The sequence below is a fragment of the Cottoperca gobio genome, chromosome 12 (genome assembly GCF_900634415.1).
Source record: "Cottoperca gobio chromosome 12, fCotGob3.1, whole genome shotgun sequence".
NCBI lineage: Eukaryota > Metazoa > Chordata > Actinopteri > Perciformes > Bovichtidae > Cottoperca > Cottoperca gobio.
Window position 1 is genome coordinate 5954548 of NC_041366.1, and position 22016 is coordinate 5976563.

At 40.2% G+C, this 22016-nt stretch overlaps 1 protein-coding gene across 3 annotated transcripts in view; it reads left to right on the forward strand.

The window, feature by feature from the left end:
• Positions 1-22016, forward strand: part of igsf9a (immunoglobulin superfamily, member 9a) — a 46164-nt gene that overhangs the window by 23038 nt on the left and 1110 nt on the right. For all 3 annotated transcript variants that reach the window (XM_029444011.1, XM_029444010.1, XM_029444012.1), the window contains exons 7-18: positions 2748-2889; positions 8644-8789; positions 9591-9733; positions 11254-11394; positions 11844-11960; positions 12994-13144; positions 13405-13516; positions 15162-15352; positions 19483-19700; positions 20115-20199; positions 21112-21282; positions 21672-21708. In XM_029444011.1, the coding sequence (XP_029299871.1) occupies positions 2748-2889; positions 8644-8789; positions 9591-9733; positions 11254-11394; positions 11844-11960; positions 12994-13144; positions 13405-13516; positions 15162-15352; positions 19483-19700; positions 20115-20199; positions 21112-21282; positions 21672-21708 (1654 nt within the window). The remainder of the gene's footprint in view (positions 1-2747; positions 2890-8643; positions 8790-9590; positions 9734-11253; positions 11395-11843; positions 11961-12993; positions 13145-13404; positions 13517-15161; positions 15353-19482; positions 19701-20114; positions 20200-21111; positions 21283-21671; positions 21709-22016) is intronic.

The following is a 22016-nucleotide window of genomic DNA, read 5'->3' on the forward strand; positions in this document are numbered from 1 at the left end:
TGAATAATAATCATCATGAGCACATACTGCCTTAATACTGTTCAGTCTTAGTCACTTTATCTGAGCTTTGGCTGCGTGTGTGCGCAATGTTGCCACATGGATGGATCACAGGAGACTAATAGTTGATCTGGATGAAATGAGTCTAAAAGCCTTAGGTAACATCTAAACTGTCACTCATGCATTTTTCATCCAGTATTTTAATGTTGTAAATCTAACCAGTAATGACTGCTGTGGTGATCTAGTGGTTATTCATATATGAGACATGTGGTACATCAAGCCTCCTTTATTAGCTCTTTGCAAATAGCACACGTGCTGGTGCTCGGCACAATACAGGGAAAAGATAAATGTGACATTTTAGCACCACCTTGTAATAGCTGTGTGTGATTAGTTTCCAAGGAGATTACATTATAGTTGACAGCACAAAGGGGGTATTGTGATATCATTTTTTAGTTTTTTTGACAAAGTTCTCTTTGACAGCTTTTCTCTGTTGCTTTGGCATACTCCTCAAACATGAATCATGGTTTTCAACACACTGTGTGCAATGCTCAAATCCCCAGTTAATTTTTCTCACAGTGTGATGATGCCTTGACATTCCTACTTTGTTCAACATGCTCTTTGAATAAATCCTAAGTAAATTTACTTGAGTACTGTACTTATTTGTTAGCTCCACCTTTACCAGCTGGTAACATTTACATGGTGTACATATTAATTAGTGCTGTCACAATATCAGATTTTCACTACACAATTATCTTGATGAGAATTCAATATTATTGTGATATCTATTGACAATAAAAATAAATAAAATGCAATCAGTACAATTCATCTTCAACTTTGTTTATTGTGTGTTTTGTCTGTTTGGCAAGTTGTGTGTGGGGTGTTGGGGAAGGGAGACAAAGCGAGAATGGAGAATATTAAAGAGGCGCTGGATTATTTACACAATACACACGTTTTTTAAATATCATGGTTATTGTTATTACCAGTACACCCTTAATATCAGTGCATCAATAATTATAATCCATTATTTTTCTGAACTGGCATATTTTGCACAATGAGTTCTTTTACTTTTGGTGTTTTTGGTATATTTTGATGCCAATGCTTTTACTACAAGTACAATTTGAATACAGGACTTTAACTGGAAATACAGTATTTCTACACTGTGGTATTACTACTTTTACAGAAGTCAAATATTTGAGAACTTCTTTCACTTGTGTATAAATCCTCACGTATTGCACCCAGCCAACATAATCTTTCAAACATAATTGTTTCATATTTGAATTGAATTCACCAAGCTTAATGTTAATGCCACAAGAACTGATAAGAGTTGAATCTTCAGACTCGGATAACATGTGTTTAGTGTGACTTATCACATTTACACACCAGAGGACAAACTGATGCTTTTCTCTGAGGTACAGCATGATAAGAGTTTACTGTTGTGTGATGGGAAACTCAGACCTTGGTCATATTTCACACTTGATTTCAGTTTCATGTCTACATGTAATATGTTACTGATCTTTTGATGCATCAGTAGTTGTCTGATCTCTCACAGTTCCATAGTGAATGATAACAAATCTGCATCATCTTTATTGCATCTTGGACATTTAGAAGATATTGATGTTCGAGTTGATGCAATATAAACGGAGAATTGTGTTTGTAAGAAGGAATTGTACGGCTGTAAAGAATGTTATGTTTTTTACATTCAAAGCTCCTTTTAAGCTTTTCTAAGGAAGCTTTGACTGTCTGTCATCATAGTTTATGACGGCATCATCCTAAAACATATATATTTATATAAACGTAATTTATAGTGCTGTTAGATTGCTGCTAAACCACTCTGTTAATACAGGTGCAGGCCTCCCTTTGTGTCCGGCAAGCGGGAGAGGAAACAGTTTTTTGACTGCAGTGAAAATGTTGTTTTTAAAAAGGCCAACAAATATGGATTGAAGCAAAATATTTTGTCCATCTTTTTTCAATGAATCTTGTTTTATGGACTTTAAAACGCTCTCGTGTTTTTAGGAAATGCTTGGATCACACAAGTCGCAAACAATCCTACGCAACGACCACTGGAATGTAATTCTACAAATAGTATAATACATGCGCAGCATCCGAATGTTGATTTAAGAATTCAAATGTCAACGTTATGAATGAAGTTTCAAATCTTTTAACTATTCGGTACAGCCCTAAAGGTTTGTGAGTCTTTTATTATGTTTTCTCAGCTCATATACATATAACAACATATAACGGTGGAGTGGAGGCAAGGAAGGTGAAACCTGTGTATGTATATCATGAGATTATTCAGTTGGGTGTAGAATATATTTGACTTTGTCATTGGGTTTATGGGTGTTGAAGTCTCAATGAGAAAGGACATAAAGTAACACACTTTTAGTGTCTTCTGCCACACTGACACATACATTTGCCTTGCTTGACTGAAGCAATGATAATGGGAAGCAGTGATGCTCTCAAAGATGAAGTTATTCACTTCTGACACAAGCGAAAGGTTTTGAGTGACTGATCACTTTTTGCATGCAAAATAAGGCGTTGTGCTCTGCATGTAAAACGGTGATTGCTCCTGATGTTTTCCGAATTGCAACAGCATTTCAGAAAATAGGCTGTTTGAGACATTTTCTTTGCGATTTTCTGACATTTTATAGACTGAATGATAAAAACACAATTAATATTGAAAGTAAAAGTGAATTGCAGCCCTTTAAAAAAATAAAATAAAATGTGTCTTTTTCTAACCTGCCTCCCCCTAGGTCCGCCTGTTATTGTCGTCCCTCCCAGTAGCACCTCTCTGAACAAGTCCCAGAATGCACTCCTCCGGTGCCAGGCGGTGGCTGACCCCCCCAACATGACCTACGTGTGGCAGAAAGGTGAAGAGAACGTCCATCACATTGAGTGAGTACAGCCATTACTCTTTGCTCCTGAAATGCAGCTTTTTTTAGCCTTTGATGTTAAATGCAGTGCCTTTCAGCAGGCGGAGAGAAATGTTACCTTGTGAGGTTTATTTTTTTATTCTCTAAATTCTAAGAGCACAGGAGGGATTGTTACATCTAATTTAAATCCAACTTTGCGCTTTTCGTCTAAGATTGCAAAACCAAATGTTCCACAGAGAAGGGTCAAAAAGTAAAATCGACAAAAAGACATAATGGAAATGTGAAATAAACAAGGGAATGAGTCAAATCAGTCAGAGTAACTGTGTCAATACAAAGATTAATGCAAAACATTTAGTTTCAAGTCTTCTGGCTGTATCAGAGGGGGGATCTATAGAAACTAAAGTGTCATTCTTCATGTCCACACAGTTCAAATCTGCTTCTTCATCAATAGAAACTAAAATCAGCCTCCTAACGTTTTAGTTCTGCTCCTTGGTGCATGGAAGTCAGTCCCAATGCACCAGCCGGAACTAGAGACAACATTTCCCAAAAGCCTGTCTGACATGCAGTAATGTGCCGCTCCACTGAATAATTTGATGACTAATGTTGAATGTTCTTGTAAAACTGACATGGAATAAGTGGAGAGATGTTAATAAAACGTTTTAGTGTCAAGTCTTGCACATGTGTTGCTTCACTCTGAATCAAACGGAACAAAAAGAAACTTAAATGTACAAATCCATCCTCAGGTATGAAAAGTCAGCTAAGGTGAATTTCTTTATGAAACTCTTCGCATGTTTGAAGTCCCTTCATGCATGAGTTCTTCTTCAGTGAAAACTTAAGCTTGCACTAAAATAGCAACACTTAGCTTGAAAATGTAAAATGTTGGTACTGCCAAAGATGGCTCCATGAAGAAATACACACCACTCCATGTGTTCTTGTTTTTCAACAAGACAGAACTGTGTGTCTGTGTCTGTTCAAGTTCAATTTGTATTCATTCAATTCTGATTCAGAATATTGTTTTTCTTTTCATGTGGAGTTATATTTGGCTGTACAAAATGTTTTTACAACACACATCTAAGGGCCATATTAGACAAAACAAAGAAAAGAGGTTTCTTTGCTGACCAGATAAACCGAGCGTTGTGTTAATAAAGCCTGCTAGTGATGAATGCTTTCTTCTTTCAGTATCTACCCAGGAGAGAAACAATATTTCTGAAATGCTAAAAGGTGCATTTTTTTTGCTACTACTGATGTGAAATTGAAATCGGCATGAAAAAAAAACCACACCAAGGTTACTGGCCTGGAGCTTGACATTTTGTGCCAGGGATTTAAAAGTTAGAGCACAGCTTCTATTTTTCGGACTTTTGCAGCAATGTTTTTCACCTCAATGTTATGTCTGTTCACTCGCAGGAAATACGGTAACATCCATAAGAGATAGGATTTTAACGTCATATCATATAGAAGTATGGGGCTCTTTTTTTCCTATCATTATTCAATAGTGTGGTCCTTCAGTTTTGAGAGCATGACTCATTGATTTCATGTCCAGATTTTGTAAAGCTTTCCCCTCAATACACTGCCCTCACATTTAAATAGCCCCTGCTTGCGCTTTGATTTTCTCTACTTCTGCTCAAACTCTATACTTGCACTCGTATATATTGATGCCTGCAAAGATTTTCTGCGTTCCAGCTTCAGCCCTTTTCCTCAGCCTGTCCCTTCTGTGCTACTGAAGAAACACGGCAGTGGAGCATTGCGGACTCCCTGGAAGAGGGAACCTTTTGCTCGTTCCCTACATGCAGGGCTCATGCTAAGCTAAGGAAAACACAACACATTCTTAGTTTCACTAATTGGATATCATATATGTTACTCCCACAAACTGTAAATCAGCAGAATACCATGAAACCAGCTGCAAGGTATCGCACACGTGTGCATGCAAACATCATTGACATTGACTTCTGTTTTGCACAAGCCGAAAGAGAATTATCACCCACCCTGTTTCTTTTGGTTTTACGGCATGTTTACTGTGCGGTTCAGCCCTCTCATTAACTCCGCCTTTCCCCCTGAGCACAACCTGCTCCACACCAAACACTAGCTTGTGAAGAAAGCTAAATATTATTCTCAGAAGTTATAGGAGAGAAAACTAGAGATAAGAGGAAAGTGAAATTCGTTTTTTGACCTGTTATTCACCCAAAAGGCCAGACATCAATCACTGCAGGCTTAATGGAGGTAATAGTCTCCGCCAAAAAGACAGTATAATATAATATAATGAAAATATAAATAAAATAAAGGAGAGGAAAAAAGGTTCAGCATCAGTTATGTTACTTGTTAAAAAAAAGTGGTTGGCCTAAAACTGTGGAAGCACTGAACGATCTTCTCTGTAGGAGAGGTTTCACAATAGCAGTGTTTAGTGCCAGGGAGAGTGAGTGCAGAGCGGTTCAGGATTGCCAGCACATCATCCACCAGACAATTGAACACTCTTAAAAAAACCGGTGGCTGGGATAGGGTCAGTTGAGCAGGTGGAGAGCTTCATTAGCATTACTTCCCCTCCTGAGCATTTCTCCATCACACATATACTAGTTAATCGCAGCTACACTCGGGTTAATACTCAGCTTGATTTTTATGAGGAAAAAAGTTTCCGAGGGGCTTTTTGGAGCCTATATATAATACTGTTAACAGCTGAGTAGATCACACGAGGATTATTCTGATTATCTGCTAGGTAGGTAGGTGCTCTTTGTCTAAGTGGACTGTCAATTACATTTTTCTCCATTTTCTCCCAGTATTCCTCAATTCCATGATGGTTTTTTTGGAGTTTAGCTGGCACATATAGAGTTTATTATGACAATTAAATCATCATAGGTGGAGGGAATAATTGGAGAATATACTTATTAATATAATATAATATATTATTATTAAGCCTAAAGCGGGGAAGAAGAACTCCCTCTGACCAGCCCTGACATTTATTCAGTTCTTATCGCCAATTTGTTTAGTGCTATCAATTTCTTGAATAGTCAATCTAAAGAGAATTTAATTAAATTGTTTCTCTTATTTTGAAAATAAACATGCAAATACATGTTTATGCAACCAGGAAAAGATGAGGACGGCAAAGGTTATACAAGTATAAGGTTTTACAGTCAATTTCAATTCATTCAATTGTTATTATTTGTCACATGAAGTCGTACAAGGTCCGACTCCAGTGAAATGCAATCCCGTCAGCACCTTCAATTTGTTCATTACTCACCGTAGAGCACACACCTCCTCCTAATTTATGCATTTACTGTGAGTGTCAAGCAATTTACACTTTTTACATGCTCTTATGCCACACGTCCATTTTCTCATGCAGTGAAAAACTCATTTATAACCGATCACTGAGGCTTCCCTGGATACCTACATGCATGCACTATCTTATATATTAATGTTTAGAACAAACAACTGACAAAGCTGAACTTGTGTGGAAATGATGTTACAGCAGAATAGACAATATGATCCATATGGTCGAGGATATTCAACGCTGTAACAAGCTCAGTGGCTGCGGAAAACAGAAAAGAAAATTACATTCTTAAAAATACATAAATGTGCGGGCTAAAGTTGTATTCAACATGTTAATATGATGCCTTATGTTTCAGATGTCCATCCAGCTGTCAGCAGTACTTTCTCTGCACAGAGCGTTTGTTTTTATCTCGTTACCGCCACAAACAATGGCTACTTGCTGCTCTATGCTCACAAGAGTTTTTGTTTTGTTTTTGTGAAACCAGCAGCACCAACTAGATGGCAGTGAACTGCACCCTGCCAAGTGTGTCGTGAGCATGCCAAAGACACTTTTAATAATTTTGTGGCGCACTTGAGTTGGGTTCAGAAAGAGGGCGTTATTAACAGAGAAGGAGTTTTAAGTGATTTACAATTTTTCATGGAGCTGAAAGAAATGTTTTCAATGTGTCAATCTCCAACATGCTTGTTGATGTGCAAAGGAAACCGTGTGGAATAGTTAATTAAACAACATTTTTGAAGTGCTCATAACCGCAGGGGGTTTTGTGGTTATTTAACAACACTCTGATGCTGGTTGCACAAAAATGAACGTGATTGTGGCTCGACAGTGGACAACATCACCCCAGTTAGAGAGTGCAGATGGAATAGATACCTGCTGCCTTCAGATGTCTGTAAAGAGTCACCAGTGTAAAGAAATAGGCCTTCATTAAAGTACTACTAAAGGTCATGACAAAAAGAGCTTTATTCTGCTGTTGACTTTAATGCCATAACAGCTGGTTGAAAAATCAGCATTCGTAATGCTGTAGTATGAAGTTATAATGATCTTAATTACACGTGTAACTAAGCTAATTCATGTTTCAGTCAATGCAGTTAGCATTTCAGCACTTCTGGTTCCATATCTCAAAGTCAATGGATTTTTGAATTTGTTTTTAGTTAGGGATTTTTGAATTTCGGTTTTGCCTGAAATAAGGTCTTTAGAGATGTTAACATTCTGTTCCTCAACATAAAATACGTTAGTACATAATTCAAGAGCAAAATCCCATTGACCTTTTGTCGAGGGAACCAGTGTGATGCTAACTCCCGGGGTTGTCTTACAAAAACATGTCATTAAAGCTACACTCTATGATGTCTGGAAGTTGGCAAATATGCTGACCATATTTATTCATCACTGACCATTATTGATTATTGACTTGGCTTTTCATCTATAAATGCGGTGGGTAATCTATCAGAAGGTCTACTCATAAAATGCACTGACTTCACTGATACCGAATCTCACTTTAAACTAAATTGAAAACGTGGCAGCCCTGCAGCAGTGCAAGCGGCACCATGAGTCTGTACTGAGGAACAGTAGTGCTTTAAGCTCAATGCTAACAGCAGCATGCTAACACGCTAATGCGGGTGTAACGTTTGACATAATCACCATCTTAGTTAAGCGTGTTAGCGTGCTAACATTTGCTAGTTAGCACTACACGCAAAGTACAGCCGAATAATGAATGTCATTACTTTTGCAGGTATTTGATCACACTGTAGGGCAAGAAACTTTGACTTGATGACGATGGCCCAAGATGAAAAGTCACCGATGTTATATTAAAGTAGGATTTATCCTCTGGGTACCATGGATATATGCACCAAATGTTAGGACTGTCCATGTAATTGTTGTTGAGATAGTTCAAAGTAGTTGACTGCGAAGAGCAGAGCTTAAGTGCTGGTGATAATTCTTTGTGGTATTGTCATTGCAGGCGACCCCTTTAACATTGAGTCATTTGATTCACTGTTAATAAAATATTGGTTAGTGGAGCCTAAATAAAAGCAGCATTCAGTAACACAGTTTGTCGTTGATATCAATGCAAAGAGAGAAAAACATAGTGTGGAGAAATATCAGGGTCAGTTACAGTACATGAGTCATCTGACCTGTATGGTAATTAGCCGTAATGTGTGACTGTGAGGCGTCCCACAAACACATATTGTCAGCATGCAACTTGTTAGGTAGGTGTTACAGCCTGGTAGAGTACTCTGGTTTTCTCTCTGGTTTCTCTGTACATGTAAGAATGTATACAAATGAGTGGGCGCTCCTCTTCCCACAAACTGAAATGAAATGAAATTTCCTTAACTTCCATCTGCACACAGTGGTGAATAACTCACAGGGGAAAAAAACAAAATAACACCCACACTGTTGATGCACTGAGAGCCTGTTAGATTGGACTGGAGAGGAATAACTGAATTACCTCTCGCTGTTATTCTGAAGCAACTGGTTTGTTCTTTACATATTGAAGAATTTCCATGTGTTTTTTTTCTCCTCAAGGTCTCTGAAGTCGCGAGTGAAGATTATGGTAGATGGAACTCTACTCATCTCCAGTCTCATCCCTGAGGATTCTGGGAACTACACCTGCATGCCGAGCAATGGCCTGCTGAACCCGCCCACCGCCTCCGCCAACCTCACTGTGATGCGTATGTTTCTGTGTGTAGTCTGTAGTTGTGAGCCCTCATAAGACATCAAGTACTTCTTTTCTCTATTCCTCTAGAGTTTCAACACACAATTAACTCTACAATTAAAGGGGTTATTATGACTTAAACATTGGTACATTATTATCTAATTGCATATTAGAATAAAATATTGGTATGCTGTTGATTATTATCTCGAATCATATGTTTTGGTCGTGTATGTGTGTGTGTGTGTGTGTGTGTGTGTGTGTGTGTGTGTGTGTGTGTGTGTGTGTGTGTGTGTGTGTGTGTGTGTGTGTGTGTGTGTGCGTGTCTATTTGGTTATATTTACTGTCTGTCTGAGAGGGAGACACACCTGACGGAGATCTGCATTCTTACTGAATGCAGTGTTCTGGTTGCATATGACACTGCTGTGTTTTCAAATGTAGAATATATATTAGGATTATATCAAGATGGGTTAGGTTATTTAAGGTCTAAAATACTAAAATAAAGGGTCACTTAACACCAGGCTGTGTTTCTCCACCCTCTCGTCCAAATATGGTCACTTCCGTCTCATAAAAAACCCAGATAGCAACGGCTAAATAACCAAAGTTGAGGTTACAAGACGGTTGTCTACAAACCAATGGGTGACATAATGATGTATCAGTCCCCTTCTTTTATACAGTCTATGATCAAACTATAGGCTCACAGAAAATTCTTTACAACTAAACAATTTGTTCTCAAAATGATTCAGAAGTTAATAGTAAGGTGTATCTAAATTGTAGTAGTTATTAAAGTAAACTGCTTTCATTTCTTTCCTCTGCTCAGACCCAGCCCAGGCTCTTCCAATGCCCCAGCAAACGTACCTTCCCACAGGTATGGAGGGCATGGTCACCTGCCCATCGGCCGCTCAGCCTCCGCTGCTCCGTGTGGATTGGACAAAAGATGGAGAACCACTTGATCTGTCCTTGGTAATACAAACTATAATTTTTGATGGAGGCGCAGTAACCATAATAATGTCCCACCTTTACTGTCCCTCGTTTTTGTCCGGTCAACACTACTCTATTTATTGATTCCTGATACTGCAAACATCACAGGCTGAATCCATTCATCTTCTTTTAGCAGAGAAATGTCAGACACCGCTGCTGACTACAGGCCTCTATGAGCAGCCGTCAGCAGCTGTTCTAACAATCCGCCCACTCAACTTGCCTATGGAACAGCAGGGCAACTTTTTTCTTGCTATTACAGTGTGAATACATTTTTTCAGGCACTATAATGGGACATTTCACAGTGTCCACTGATGGAAATATCCTCTCAGTCTTTCAATTGGACAGTCATTCAACCAAATATGTCTTAAAGGACAGGGACGGCATGTGCAATCTTAAAAGCTTTTGAAACAATCTCCAAGGAACTCCTTCCTGCCTCTTGCTCTCTCGTTTTTTTCTTTTTTTCTCCACTTCCACTTCAATCCACTGCTCACTTTGTCTGAGGGATAGGTATAGGAACCTTTATAGATGAGTTGCAGGGGGACTTCTTAATGGTGCATCACTAGATCTCGTAACCTTAGTCTTTTAGATCGCAAAACAATATTTGAACATACTTTTGCTTCAAAATAAGGAGGCCGGGGAAACCTTTTTTTGCGTGCGAAAGATCCACCCACTCCCCCACCCTCTCTCTCACATGCTGAGTTAACCCCCCGTCCCATGACACTTTGGTGTCAATGCGATGGACATGTCGTTGGATGAGAAGCCCCACAGGAAATGTGATACATTCCTGTAGTGCGGGACGCACGAGTTGGAGTCAGGCTGTTATTCTCCCAATTATTCCAATTCCTCACTGGATGTCATAAGCTCTCATACACACACTAATACTTTCTCACAGCCTCATTCTGGAGAGGATAATGGCAGTTTTGACTTCATTAAACAGAGTGGGAACCTTTTACACAGTGAAAGCACATCACGAGATTTCTGCTGTGGCTTATTGGGAAAAATGACTTGAAAATGTAACTGCTTTTTAATGCAAATGCTTCAAAAAGGGATTTTCAAAGCTCTTCAGAGCATTTCTGTTAAGTGTGTAGAGACTCACCTTAGAAATAATCAAGGGAATATCCACAAAAAGTTTTTTTTTAATTAGAACAGAATTGCCACTTTATCTTTTACATGTACTTTAGATATCATTTTGCAAAAGCTTTGACAACATTATTAAATAATACACAATTTTAGAGAAGTTCGGAAATAATCTGCCCATTTGGCATTAAGTACTTAACCACTTCAGGACTGTGGCGGGCAGATATCAAGAATTCTTCTGTAAATCCTTCAGACACAGCTGAGCAGCTCATACATGCAGGCTTTGGAGTTGTTACAGCCTTTTAGCTCTTTAAGCTCTCTGCACACTTCTTACTTTGTTTGCTATTACAGCTGTGTATCATACAAGACTGCATGTGTGCTAGTTCGTCTGCTTTGTAGCTGTGAGCCTTGTGCATTTCTCTCAGTATCCAGGATGGACCTTAACACCAGATGGCTCTTTGCTCATGACCACAGTCAATGACGATACAGCCGGCGTGTACACCTGCACTCCATACAACAGCTTCGGCAGCATGGGTTCATCCGAGCCAACAGACGTACTTCTACAGGTTAGAGTGCATTTACTCAGTGGAGAGAAACGGTACATTATATAAAGTCATCTATACATAATGCAAGGCAGACATTCCTCGCATCATGCCCAAGAAGCTCAGAAACAGCTACTGAATCTGTCCTTATAGCTCTGCTTAACTGTCCATCTACACCATCGTGTGCACATATTAATTAGCCACAACTGCACCCGTCACATGGAAATAAAAAATGAACAGAAATGACATTTTAATGACCTTTTCACTTCGACGCGTGAGCCCTCTGGCATTAATAGAAGTTAACTCAGACTCACTACAATGGCTCCCACTATTGGGAGAGTTAATTGTGTGGCTAATCCTTTTGTTATTAAGATAATCTCGTCCAAAGCGGCAGTAATCGAGTCTTTCAAATCCCATTGTTACCATTGCTGAAATCTCCTTGATTCTCGCTATATTGCTCTGGAAATTCACAGGATCCCCCATCATTCAGCGTCACTCCAGAGAAGCAATACAAACAGGAGGCCGGCAGGACCCTGCTCATTCCCTGTCGAGGAAACGAGGACCGAAAAATTAAAGTGACCTGGAGCAAGGTAAATTACCCAGTGCAGGTTATTCAATAAGTAAGCAGTCCTGTTTTATTTATGGCACTGCAGATGTTTACAGGGACATCCTTTTTGCAGTATGTACAAGAAGCAATGCTTACAGAAATGTGCACATGCTACTTACACAAAGTACATTTACTCAAGTACTGTACTTAAATACAAATTTGAGGTACTTTTTTGCTACTTCTACTCCACTACATCACAGAGGGAAGTGTTGTACATTTTACTCCACTACATTGTTCTGACATTAGTTACTAGTTACTTTCACTACTTACTACTTTCAACTAATAAAAGATAATGTTTTATTACGGATTAACTCTGGAGTGTATAAAATGGGTTATAATTTCTACAATATTCATCCAGTATGGATGTTCACACCTTTATATAAAAATATTAAACCAGCAGTGAAATAAAATAAAAAAAACAATTCCAAGTTCTCATTCCAAAGGAGCGTGTTTGAGGTAGGAGGTTTAGAGGGAGGTGTGGATGGACGCCAACCGTCCTCTGCAGCTCTAGGATTTGAATAAATCCCTCTTTTAATTATACCCTGCCCACAGATTCCATTTCACTGTAACTTTAAGGACGCTAAAGCTGAAAATTCTGCCAGTACTGCCGACTAGTGGTTGCACAATTCTCTGTATTTCCTTACCTGTGCTGGCTCATACCTGACTGTTGATCTGTTTGTCAATGGCTGTTGGATCTTTTCTCCAGTCAATGATAATATTGAGTAAATATGAGTAATTTAACCTAGAGAAGATATCCATTATGTTAGTAAATTCATTAATGATTTTTTTCTCTCCATCCCATACTCGGCCTGGTCTCCTAAAGAATTATGTTCCGATGCAACAAAGCTGCATTGTCAATTATCTATTTTCTCCTGGATAATTTGTTACCTCAAAATGTAAGTGAGAATGCAGTTTAGTTGAATGGAAACATCATATTTAGGACACAGGGTTGACATACTATATATTTAGATGGATGCAGAGAGTTCCATGTGTAAATGGTCTTTCTGTTCTTGTAGGTCGACTTGGTTCGTCGCACATCTTACTCCATAGAACCCAACGGTTCTCTGCTCCTGCAGCCTCTCACTAAGGACCACCAGGGGGCGTGGGAGTGCACCGCTGCTAACCGTGTAGCCTCGGTGAAAGCCAGCACACAAGTCTTTGTCCTGGGTGAGTGCAAACTGAGAATACCAAAAACGAAAGTCCCATTACATGAGCTGTCCACATTTTTTATTTATTTTCTCAAATTGTTTTCTTTGTTCCTGCGTAAACCTCTATTACACCCAGCACAGGCCGGACGCCTGTGTCTTCACTCCGCCTCTGACGGATAAATGCAGTACATCTGGAGATAGCCTCTAAACTTTAGCGGCATCAGGTAGTTGAAGGGCTGGCACATATCCATCAACATCTCTCTGTTCCCTCCATTACAGGAACCAGTCCCCATGCGGCTACCTCTCTGTCCGTCTCTCCAGGGGTGAAGCAGGCCAACGTTTCCTGGGAGGCAGGCTTTGATGGAGGATCAGCACAGACATTTTCAGTTTGGTGGGTGTAAAGCCTCCCACTTTCTTCTCGGGCTGTAACCATGGCAGCCATCGGTTGCACTGGTATTACTCTATTGATCTCGAGGATGAGGAATTCATTTATCTGTTATCACCTCTTGGCAGCTACAATAAAAAACGCTGCTACAGAGCATAGCTTTATAATGCAGTGGCCATACTAGCTACAACGGGAGGTTACTGAGAAGAAAGGGAAGTGTAAGACTTTCGTTTCTCGTGAATCTGCTCTTTTATATTGGCTTAAAAATCACAGATGAATGTCCTGTGTTTGCTTGAAGGCTAAGTGTCGATATGCCAGTGCTGTATTATAAGTGAGTCAAGGGAAAGCTATGTACAGGAAAGGAATGTAGAACTGCAGCCAGCTGGACACAAATGAACGTGGAAATTAACAGTGCACAAAAAGGTGCTTGTTGTACAGTTATAATGTCTAGGAATTATGTCCTCAAAAGCAGGATATTTTAGAAATTCAGTAGAAAAAAGAAAATGGGATTCTCTAAACTGTATTTAGATTTTGATCTTTTTTATGTCAGAGAGAGCAAGTGATGACATCCAGAAAACTTCTCCTAATGCTCATCTTAATTACAGTGTGACCCTGGAGCGCTACATGAGATGAACACGAGATGAGCTATCTTAATCCCTGAGAGGGATCTGGGTCATCGCTGCAGCAAAGAGCAACATAGAAATAAATAGAAATAAAAATGTTTTTTTTTTAAACCATAAAAATAGAACAGCCAATCAGTATAAACAGCCCTCTAAAGTCTCAGCTCACTCTCAAAGCCTGACATGTTATATATTATCAGAGATAGTCAAAGTGAAAGAACACTCTCTATTATGAGAAAAACAACAACACTTCTTCTGTTCTGTAAGAAGTTAAACGGGATGTAATGTGAACGTTTTTCCGTTGACATTTCAACTTCAATCTCTTCTCACAAAGGCTGGAAATGGTAACAGATCTTCCAACGAATGCAATTCTAACAATCATGCAGTTGTGTGACAGCTGTGACAGCTCCATGGGTAAATATTCACAACATATACTTGTAAAATCGATGACTGCAGAAGAGAAAAAGCTCCCACAAATGTCACTTATTTCTCTTCTAAAGGGAACTATTCTCTGCTCCAGTATTTTGCTCTATGAATTTGACCTGCTTTATGCACCGCAGTAACATAGGCTGAATTCAAATTACATTCAAGTGCCTAAACGATTATGACCACACAATCATCCACACCAGGTTAATGTGACTAACACTCTGCCCTTTTCTATTTTTTCATAAAAGAACTGAACTTCTGTTGAAAAAAAAAAAAGATTAATTAATAATTTTCAAAAGTCCCTCCAGTTTAATTAGGTGAGTAGATTTTATTTTAGCCTCTGGGTCAAGTAATTTGCTCCGTATAAAAAAGACATGTAGATCCTCAGCTCGGGTAGGAACATAAGATTCACCATCATTTGAGTTGCAAGCTCTTTGTGCAACAGCATCAGTACTGTCTCTGCCACAAAATATGGAGCTGATGATGAGTATGAATGATTAATGAAACCTACTTTTCTGTCATGTTTCATAAAACCAGACCGCCAGAATTCCCCGCTGCTCTTTTGTTCTCACTTCTTTTCTCTCTCCGTCTCTCTCCGTCTGCAGGGTGAAGAAGACTTCAGCGGGTGATAATGATGTGAAGCAGGACTGGTTTTCTGTGCGCGTGCCCCTGTCCTCTGGCAACGGGCTGCAGGTGACGGACCTGTCTGCTGCCACCGACTACCAGTTCAGCATACTGTCTCAAAATAAGATGGGCACAGGACCATTCAGTGAGATTACCGCCACGCGGACTTTGGGTTAGTTCCATTCCCCGGTTTCCTCTAAATCAGCTGGTTCCACTGAGCTAAAACAATCTCTTATCAAGTGTTATATCTCTCCCCATTTATTGTTCTTCATATTAGCAATGAACACCTCACAAAACATTCAGACTTCTCATTTTTACCCGGTGCTGACCATCAGTTTCAACGGTTGTACTGGTAAACGCTGCCAGCAGCAGATTATATGAACTGTAGCTAATTAAAGCTGAATCCCTGAGTATCTTGCCCAAAGGCCAAACCCCTTAACTTTTTCCACATTTCATTATGTTACCGCCTAATTCCAAAATGGATTAAATAAAAAAATGTTCTCAACAATCTACACACAATACCGCATAATGACAAAGTGAAAAAAGATTTTTTGAATTTTTTGCAAATGTATTAAAAATAAAACACTAAAATATCACATGTATTCACAACCTTTACTTTGCAGCAATAACAGCCTCAAGTCTTCTTGAGTACGATGCTACAAGCTTGGTGCACCTATTTTGGGGAAGTTTCTTCCATTCTTCTCTGCAGATCGTCTCAAACTCTGTCAGGGTGGATGGGGACCGCTGATCAACGGCCATTTTCAGGTCTCTCCAGAGATGTTCAGTTGAGTTCAAGTCCGGGCTCTGGCTGAGCCGCTCAGGGACATTCACAGAGTTTTCCCTAAGCCACTCCTGCATTACTTTGGCCGTGTGCTTAGGATCGTTGTCCTGTTGAAGGTGAAACATCGGCCCAGTCTGAGGTCCAGAGCGCTCTGGAGCAGGTTTTCATTCAGGATCTCCCTGTACTTTGCTCCATTCAGCTTTCCGTCGACCCTGACTGGTCTCCCAGCCTTCCCCAGCTCTGTGCCTCGACACAATCCTGTCTCTGAGCTTCACAGGCTTCCTTTGACCTCATGGTTTGGTTTTTGCACAGACATACAGTATATCTCAAAAGTGAGTACACCCTTTAGATTTTTGCAAATATTCTGTTATATCCTTTCAGGGGATAACATTATCCTACTGAAACTTTGATATAACTTAAAGTAGTCAGTGTGCTGCTTGAATAACAGTATAGATTTATTGTCCTTTGAAAATTACTCAGTACACAGCTGTTAATGTCTAAACAGCTGGCAACAAAAGTGAGTACACCCCATAGTGAACATGTCTAAATTGTGCCCAAAGTGTCAATATTTTGTGTGACCACCATTGTTATCTAGCACTGCTTTAACCCTCCTGGGCATGGAATTCACCAGAGCTGCACAGGTTGCTTCTGGAATCTTCTTCCACTCCTCCACGACGACATCACGGAGCGCACGGATGTTGGACACCTTGCACTCCTCCACCTTCCTCTTGAGGATGCCCCACATGTGCTCAATTGGGTTTAGGTCTGGAGACATACTTGGCCAGTCCATCACCTTAACCTTCAGCTTCTTCAGCAAGGCCGTTGTCATCTTGGAGGTGTGTTTAGGGTCATTATCATGTTGGAAAACTGCCCTACGGCCCAGTTTCCGAAGAGAGGGGATCATGCTCTGCTGCAGGATGTCACAGTATATATTGGAATTCATGTGTCCCTCAATGAAATGCAGCTCCCCAGTGCCGGCAGCACTCATGCAGCCCCAGACCATGATGCTGCCACCACCATGCTTGACTGTAGGCAAAACACATTTGTCTTGGTACTCCTCACCAGGGTGCCGCCACACACGCCGGACACCATCTGACCCAAACAGGTTTATTTTGGTCTCATCAGACCACAGGACATGGTTCCAGTAACTCATGTTCTTGGATTCATTGTCTTCAGCAAACTGTTTGCGGGCTTTCTTATGCATCGGTTTCAGAAGGGGCTTCTGTCTGGGGCGACGGCCATACAAACCAATTTGATGCAGTGTGCGGCGTATGGTCTGGGCACTGACAGGCTGACATCCCACTTCTGCAACCTCTGCAGCAATGCTGGAAGCACTCGCACGTCTATTTTTGGAAACCAACCTCTGGATATGACGCTGAGCACGTGGACTCAACTTCTTTGGTCGACCCTGGCGAGGCCTGTTCCGAGTGGAACCTGTCCTGAAAAACCGCTGTATGATCTTAGCCACTGTGCTGCAACTCATTTTCATGGTGTTGGCAATCTTCTTATAGCCAAGGCCATCTTTGTGAAGCGCAATAATCCTTTTTTTCAGCCGCTCAGAGAGTTCCTTGCCATGAGGTGCCATGTTGTCCAGCATTCAGAGAGAATTGTGCCCAAAACACCAAATTTAACAGCCCTGCTTATCATTTACACCTGAATCCTTGTAACACTAACGAGTCACATGACACCAGGGCGGGAAAACAACATCATTGGGCACAATTAGAACATGTTCACTATGGGGTGTACTCACTTTTGTTGCCAGCTGTTTAGACATTAACAGCTGTGTACTGAGTAATTTTCAAAGGACAATAAATCTATACTGTTATTCAAGCAGCACACTGACTACTTTAAGTTATATCAAAGTTTCAGTAGGATAATGTTATCCCCTGAAAGGATATAACAGAATATTTGCAAAAATCTAAAGGGTGTACTCACTTTTGAGATATACTGTACATTGTGAACTGTGGGAGCTTACATAGAAAGGTGTGTGTCTTTACAAATTATGTCCAATTAATTTAATTTACTACAAAACTCCAAACAAGGTGTAGGAACATCTCAACGATGATAAATAGAGATCGGATGCTCCTGAGCTTCATTTAAAGTGTCACAGCAAAGGGTGTGAACACTTATGTACATGTGATATATATATATATATTTTTTTTATACATTTGCAAAAAATTCATAAAGAAAAATTGCATTATGTGGTATTGTGTGTAGAATGTTGAGAGACACAATTAATTGAATCCATTTTGGAATAAGGCTGTAACATAACAAAATGTGGAAAAAGTGAAGGGGTATGAATACTTTCCGGATGCACTGTACCTCAAAGCACCACTCTGACTAAGCACAGCCTCACAGAGGTGTGTCTGTTTCATCTGTTATCCAGCAGCGGGTTGCATCTTCAAAGGTATTTTTATGATCTCATAGATGTCTACAATTCTCCAGGGGTGATCAAGTGTTTGCACGGCCCGAAATCAACATTCTTATCCAGTGTCTCCTCACTGTGTACCACTGCTTTTGAGTACTTTTTAGCTATGTTTCCATAGTCTATAGCAAGACAGGGCAGTGAATTTAGAAATGACTTAATTTGCCCCTGAAAACATTTTTATTCTTCCCAGCAGGGAGTAAATATCCTTGAGACATCTCAGAGATCATGGAAATACCTTTGAAGATGCAACTTACTGCTGGATAAGAGTAAAGAAAACAACACCATTTGGATTATTTTCACAAGCAGGATCAGTTCAGCAGTCATAATCTCCCAATTTAACTTTTATACACAATCAATCATCAATATTTCAAGCTTATCAACTTCTGTGCTGGTATCATGAACGGGCCTACTGGGCACAGGGACCCAAAATGTCACTCAAAAAGACACATTCCAACAAGGAAGAGACTCAAAATGACTTCAAAGAAACATAAAACGACTGCAAAGAGACACACAAGACTGGGAAGACCAAAACTACAAAGAGACACAAAATAGCTGCAAAGAGACTCACAACGACTCACAACGACTATGAAAAGGGTAAAAACAACCACAAAGGGACACAAAAACGCTACAAAAAGAGGCAAAATGACTACAGAGAGACACAAAGTAACAAGTAAAATAGGCCTGTGTGTCTGAGCAAACAAAACCACTGCAAAGAGACGGAACAAAAAGAGATTAAACAACTGTAAAGCGTGTCTTGCTGTTATGTAGTAGTGGTGTTGGGGCCTTTTGCATGTCTGTGCTGGTATCAAATGTTCATGCCACGATTATTGTGGCCAAAGTATCACTGTAAACAGTATTATTACGATATTAATCAACCTTTCTGAAATGGTACTATTAGGCTATAACAAACCGGGCTGTAAACTGTATGTTGCAACGTATCTGGAACCTGCAAAGGAACGGCCCCAGCCATACTCCCCTCATACCCTCAAGGTTGAACATCTGTTGCAGTCCCAATTTCCTCCACAGTAATTACATTTTTCCGCCAGAGCATATCTAGCTGATCAACTGAAGGTCTTTTCTTTGTCTGCATCAGATCCTCCGCCGAGGAGAAGCAAACTGAAGCCCCCTGTGTCGCTGTCAGCTAATCAGGGCACAGCAGGTGTCGTACTGCGATGGTCCCTTCCTGAAGCTCAGCACCCTCCCATCACAGGCTTTCTTCTCCAATTCCGCACAAAGGAAGGGGAGTGGTCTCCTTTGGACGAGGACATCAGTGCCAACAGTAGCGAGATAGTCGTTCCGGGTCTGCGCAAGGTAACAAGCCAGTCATACTGCTCCCTTTGAGACTAATCAGTTCACACTGCTTGTTGAATGCCTTGGAGATTTTTTTTATCTAGGCTATACATCCGTTACTTTTACTTTTGTAGACTCTCAATTATGCACACTACATGGCAGCCATCACTTTTCTGTCATCTTTCAATCTGCGTGCGCTGCCGTTTTTTCTCTCTGCCCGTCTCATCCTTCTTTTTTCTCTCCTATATAGGCCTACACAAATTCAAATGAACTTCATTAGCATTGCAGGCACAGTCCCGTGTTGACAAAGTGTGGTTTCATCCTCTGTCCTCCCCACTGTGTGTGTGTGTGTGTGTGTGTGTGTGTGTGTGTGTGTGTGTGTGTGTGTGTGTGTGTGTGTGTGTGTGTGTGTGTGTGTGTGTGTGTTGCTCTCAGGACTGTGTGTACGAGCTGCGGCTGCTATCTCGTCGCGGGGAGTTGCTGAGCGAGCCCAGTCCATCAGTCAATGTCTCCACCATGGGTAGGTGTTCGAGAGCAACCTTGCCCCCTTCGCATTCTCACCCCCACCCCTTTGTTTTAACCCATCCTCCTCTCTCAGTCTACTTTTCTAATTCTGGTCTCTCTTTTCCTTTATTCCCCCCCCCGTCCTTCAGTGTTGGAGCAAAATTAGAGCAAGCCTCTGGGGAACGCTGTCCACTAGAGGCCTGAATGATAGAAATGGCTCCACTAATAACTTCTCAAAAGAGTTAGTGACAGAATTTGTACCGGTCTTTTCTGATTCTTATGTGCATGTGACATGAATGTTTTATTAGATATGGTACAGAGATATCAAACTGGGGGATGTACAATTCCCACTGGCACCACAGAAGGACTGTCACAACAATCAGAGCTATAGCTTGTATATTGTTTAACATAGTGTCTGCTGGTAATCTCACTGAGCAAATGCAAAACAATCAAGTTTAGGATTAGCTGATAATTGTCATCAGGGACGTATTTACTGTTATGTGATTTACGCAAGAAATATGCATGTATTGTATTATGTATTATGATCAGATGATTGTATAGCTTGATGAACTTCTTTTTTTTTCAAATTAAAAGAAAATAAGATATTTTTATTTTAAAGTAATATATATATTAACACTTTAAAAAAAATCTATTTCAAGTTTATAAATTATAATTATAAAATAAATGTAAAATGTTGTCAAATATTTTTAACATACAACATTTAACATTTGTACATATTTTCTTTCTTTTTTAGAAACATTAATTGATAAAAAAAATGTATTTATTTCTTTAGTATTATCTGTCACTATCACAGCAAGCGCTGTTTTTGTAGTTTGTTCTGGTTATTGCTGACAGTTATTGGTTATATATTGGCTGGTTATTATACAGTAACACTTTAACAATATCCCTGATGAAATGATGTCCGCAGGGATGGACATCTACCCCGCCACATCCCGACTCCTGGAGTTCGTCCCGGAGCCATTACTGGCCGGCGTGCTGGGCGGGGTCGGCTTCATGTGCTTGGCGCTGGTCTTGCTGCTGGGGTCCGCCTGTGTCATCAGCCACAAGAGGGATGGCCGTCGCAGAAAAAAGAAGGATGGTAAAACGCCCCTCACTCCAGAGACTCAGCAGACACTCACTTTGATGAACTGCATCATGAATATCATCATTTATTCAATAAAATATTGAAGGCACTTTCAGGCCATTATATAAATCATACCCCACTGCATGGATTTGGCGCTCCTCTTGTCCCTCGCGCCCTTCCATCCAGTTATAAAAGTTATTGATGTCATTTACATTACTTGCTAATTAGGGTAATTTCTCATTAGTAGCTTATAAATATAAGTGTAATTAACTTTTTGGACAAGCCTCGGTGCCTCTAGCCCTTTAATGGGCTCTTATTAGGCTTGATTATGTTTTTACTTCTTGGTCAATGTGGTTGTATCCTAATGAGCCAGATACCATCTTGCCCCTCTCCCTCCCTTTCAGAACCCACTTCTGCCATCTATAAATGCTCCCCATCAATGTAAGTACCCCTTTATCATTTCATTATGATGCCTCCCATTGACCTTTCCCTTTGCTTCCCTTTATAAAGTAATTGTTGAAAATGCCAGCACTAAAGTGATTTTCTATTTCAGATCTTCTTTTTCTTCCTCATCTTCATCTATTGCTGCTGCTGCTGTTTTAGTCTCTCTCTGTCTGCATCTCTCCCGCCCCCTCTTTCACTTTCAATCTTATTTTTCTCAATCGCTATTTCTCTCCCTCTTACACCTCCGTTTTTTCTTACAATTTTCTTCTTTCACCCCTCCCTCCCTCCTCCTCTTCCTTCCTCTC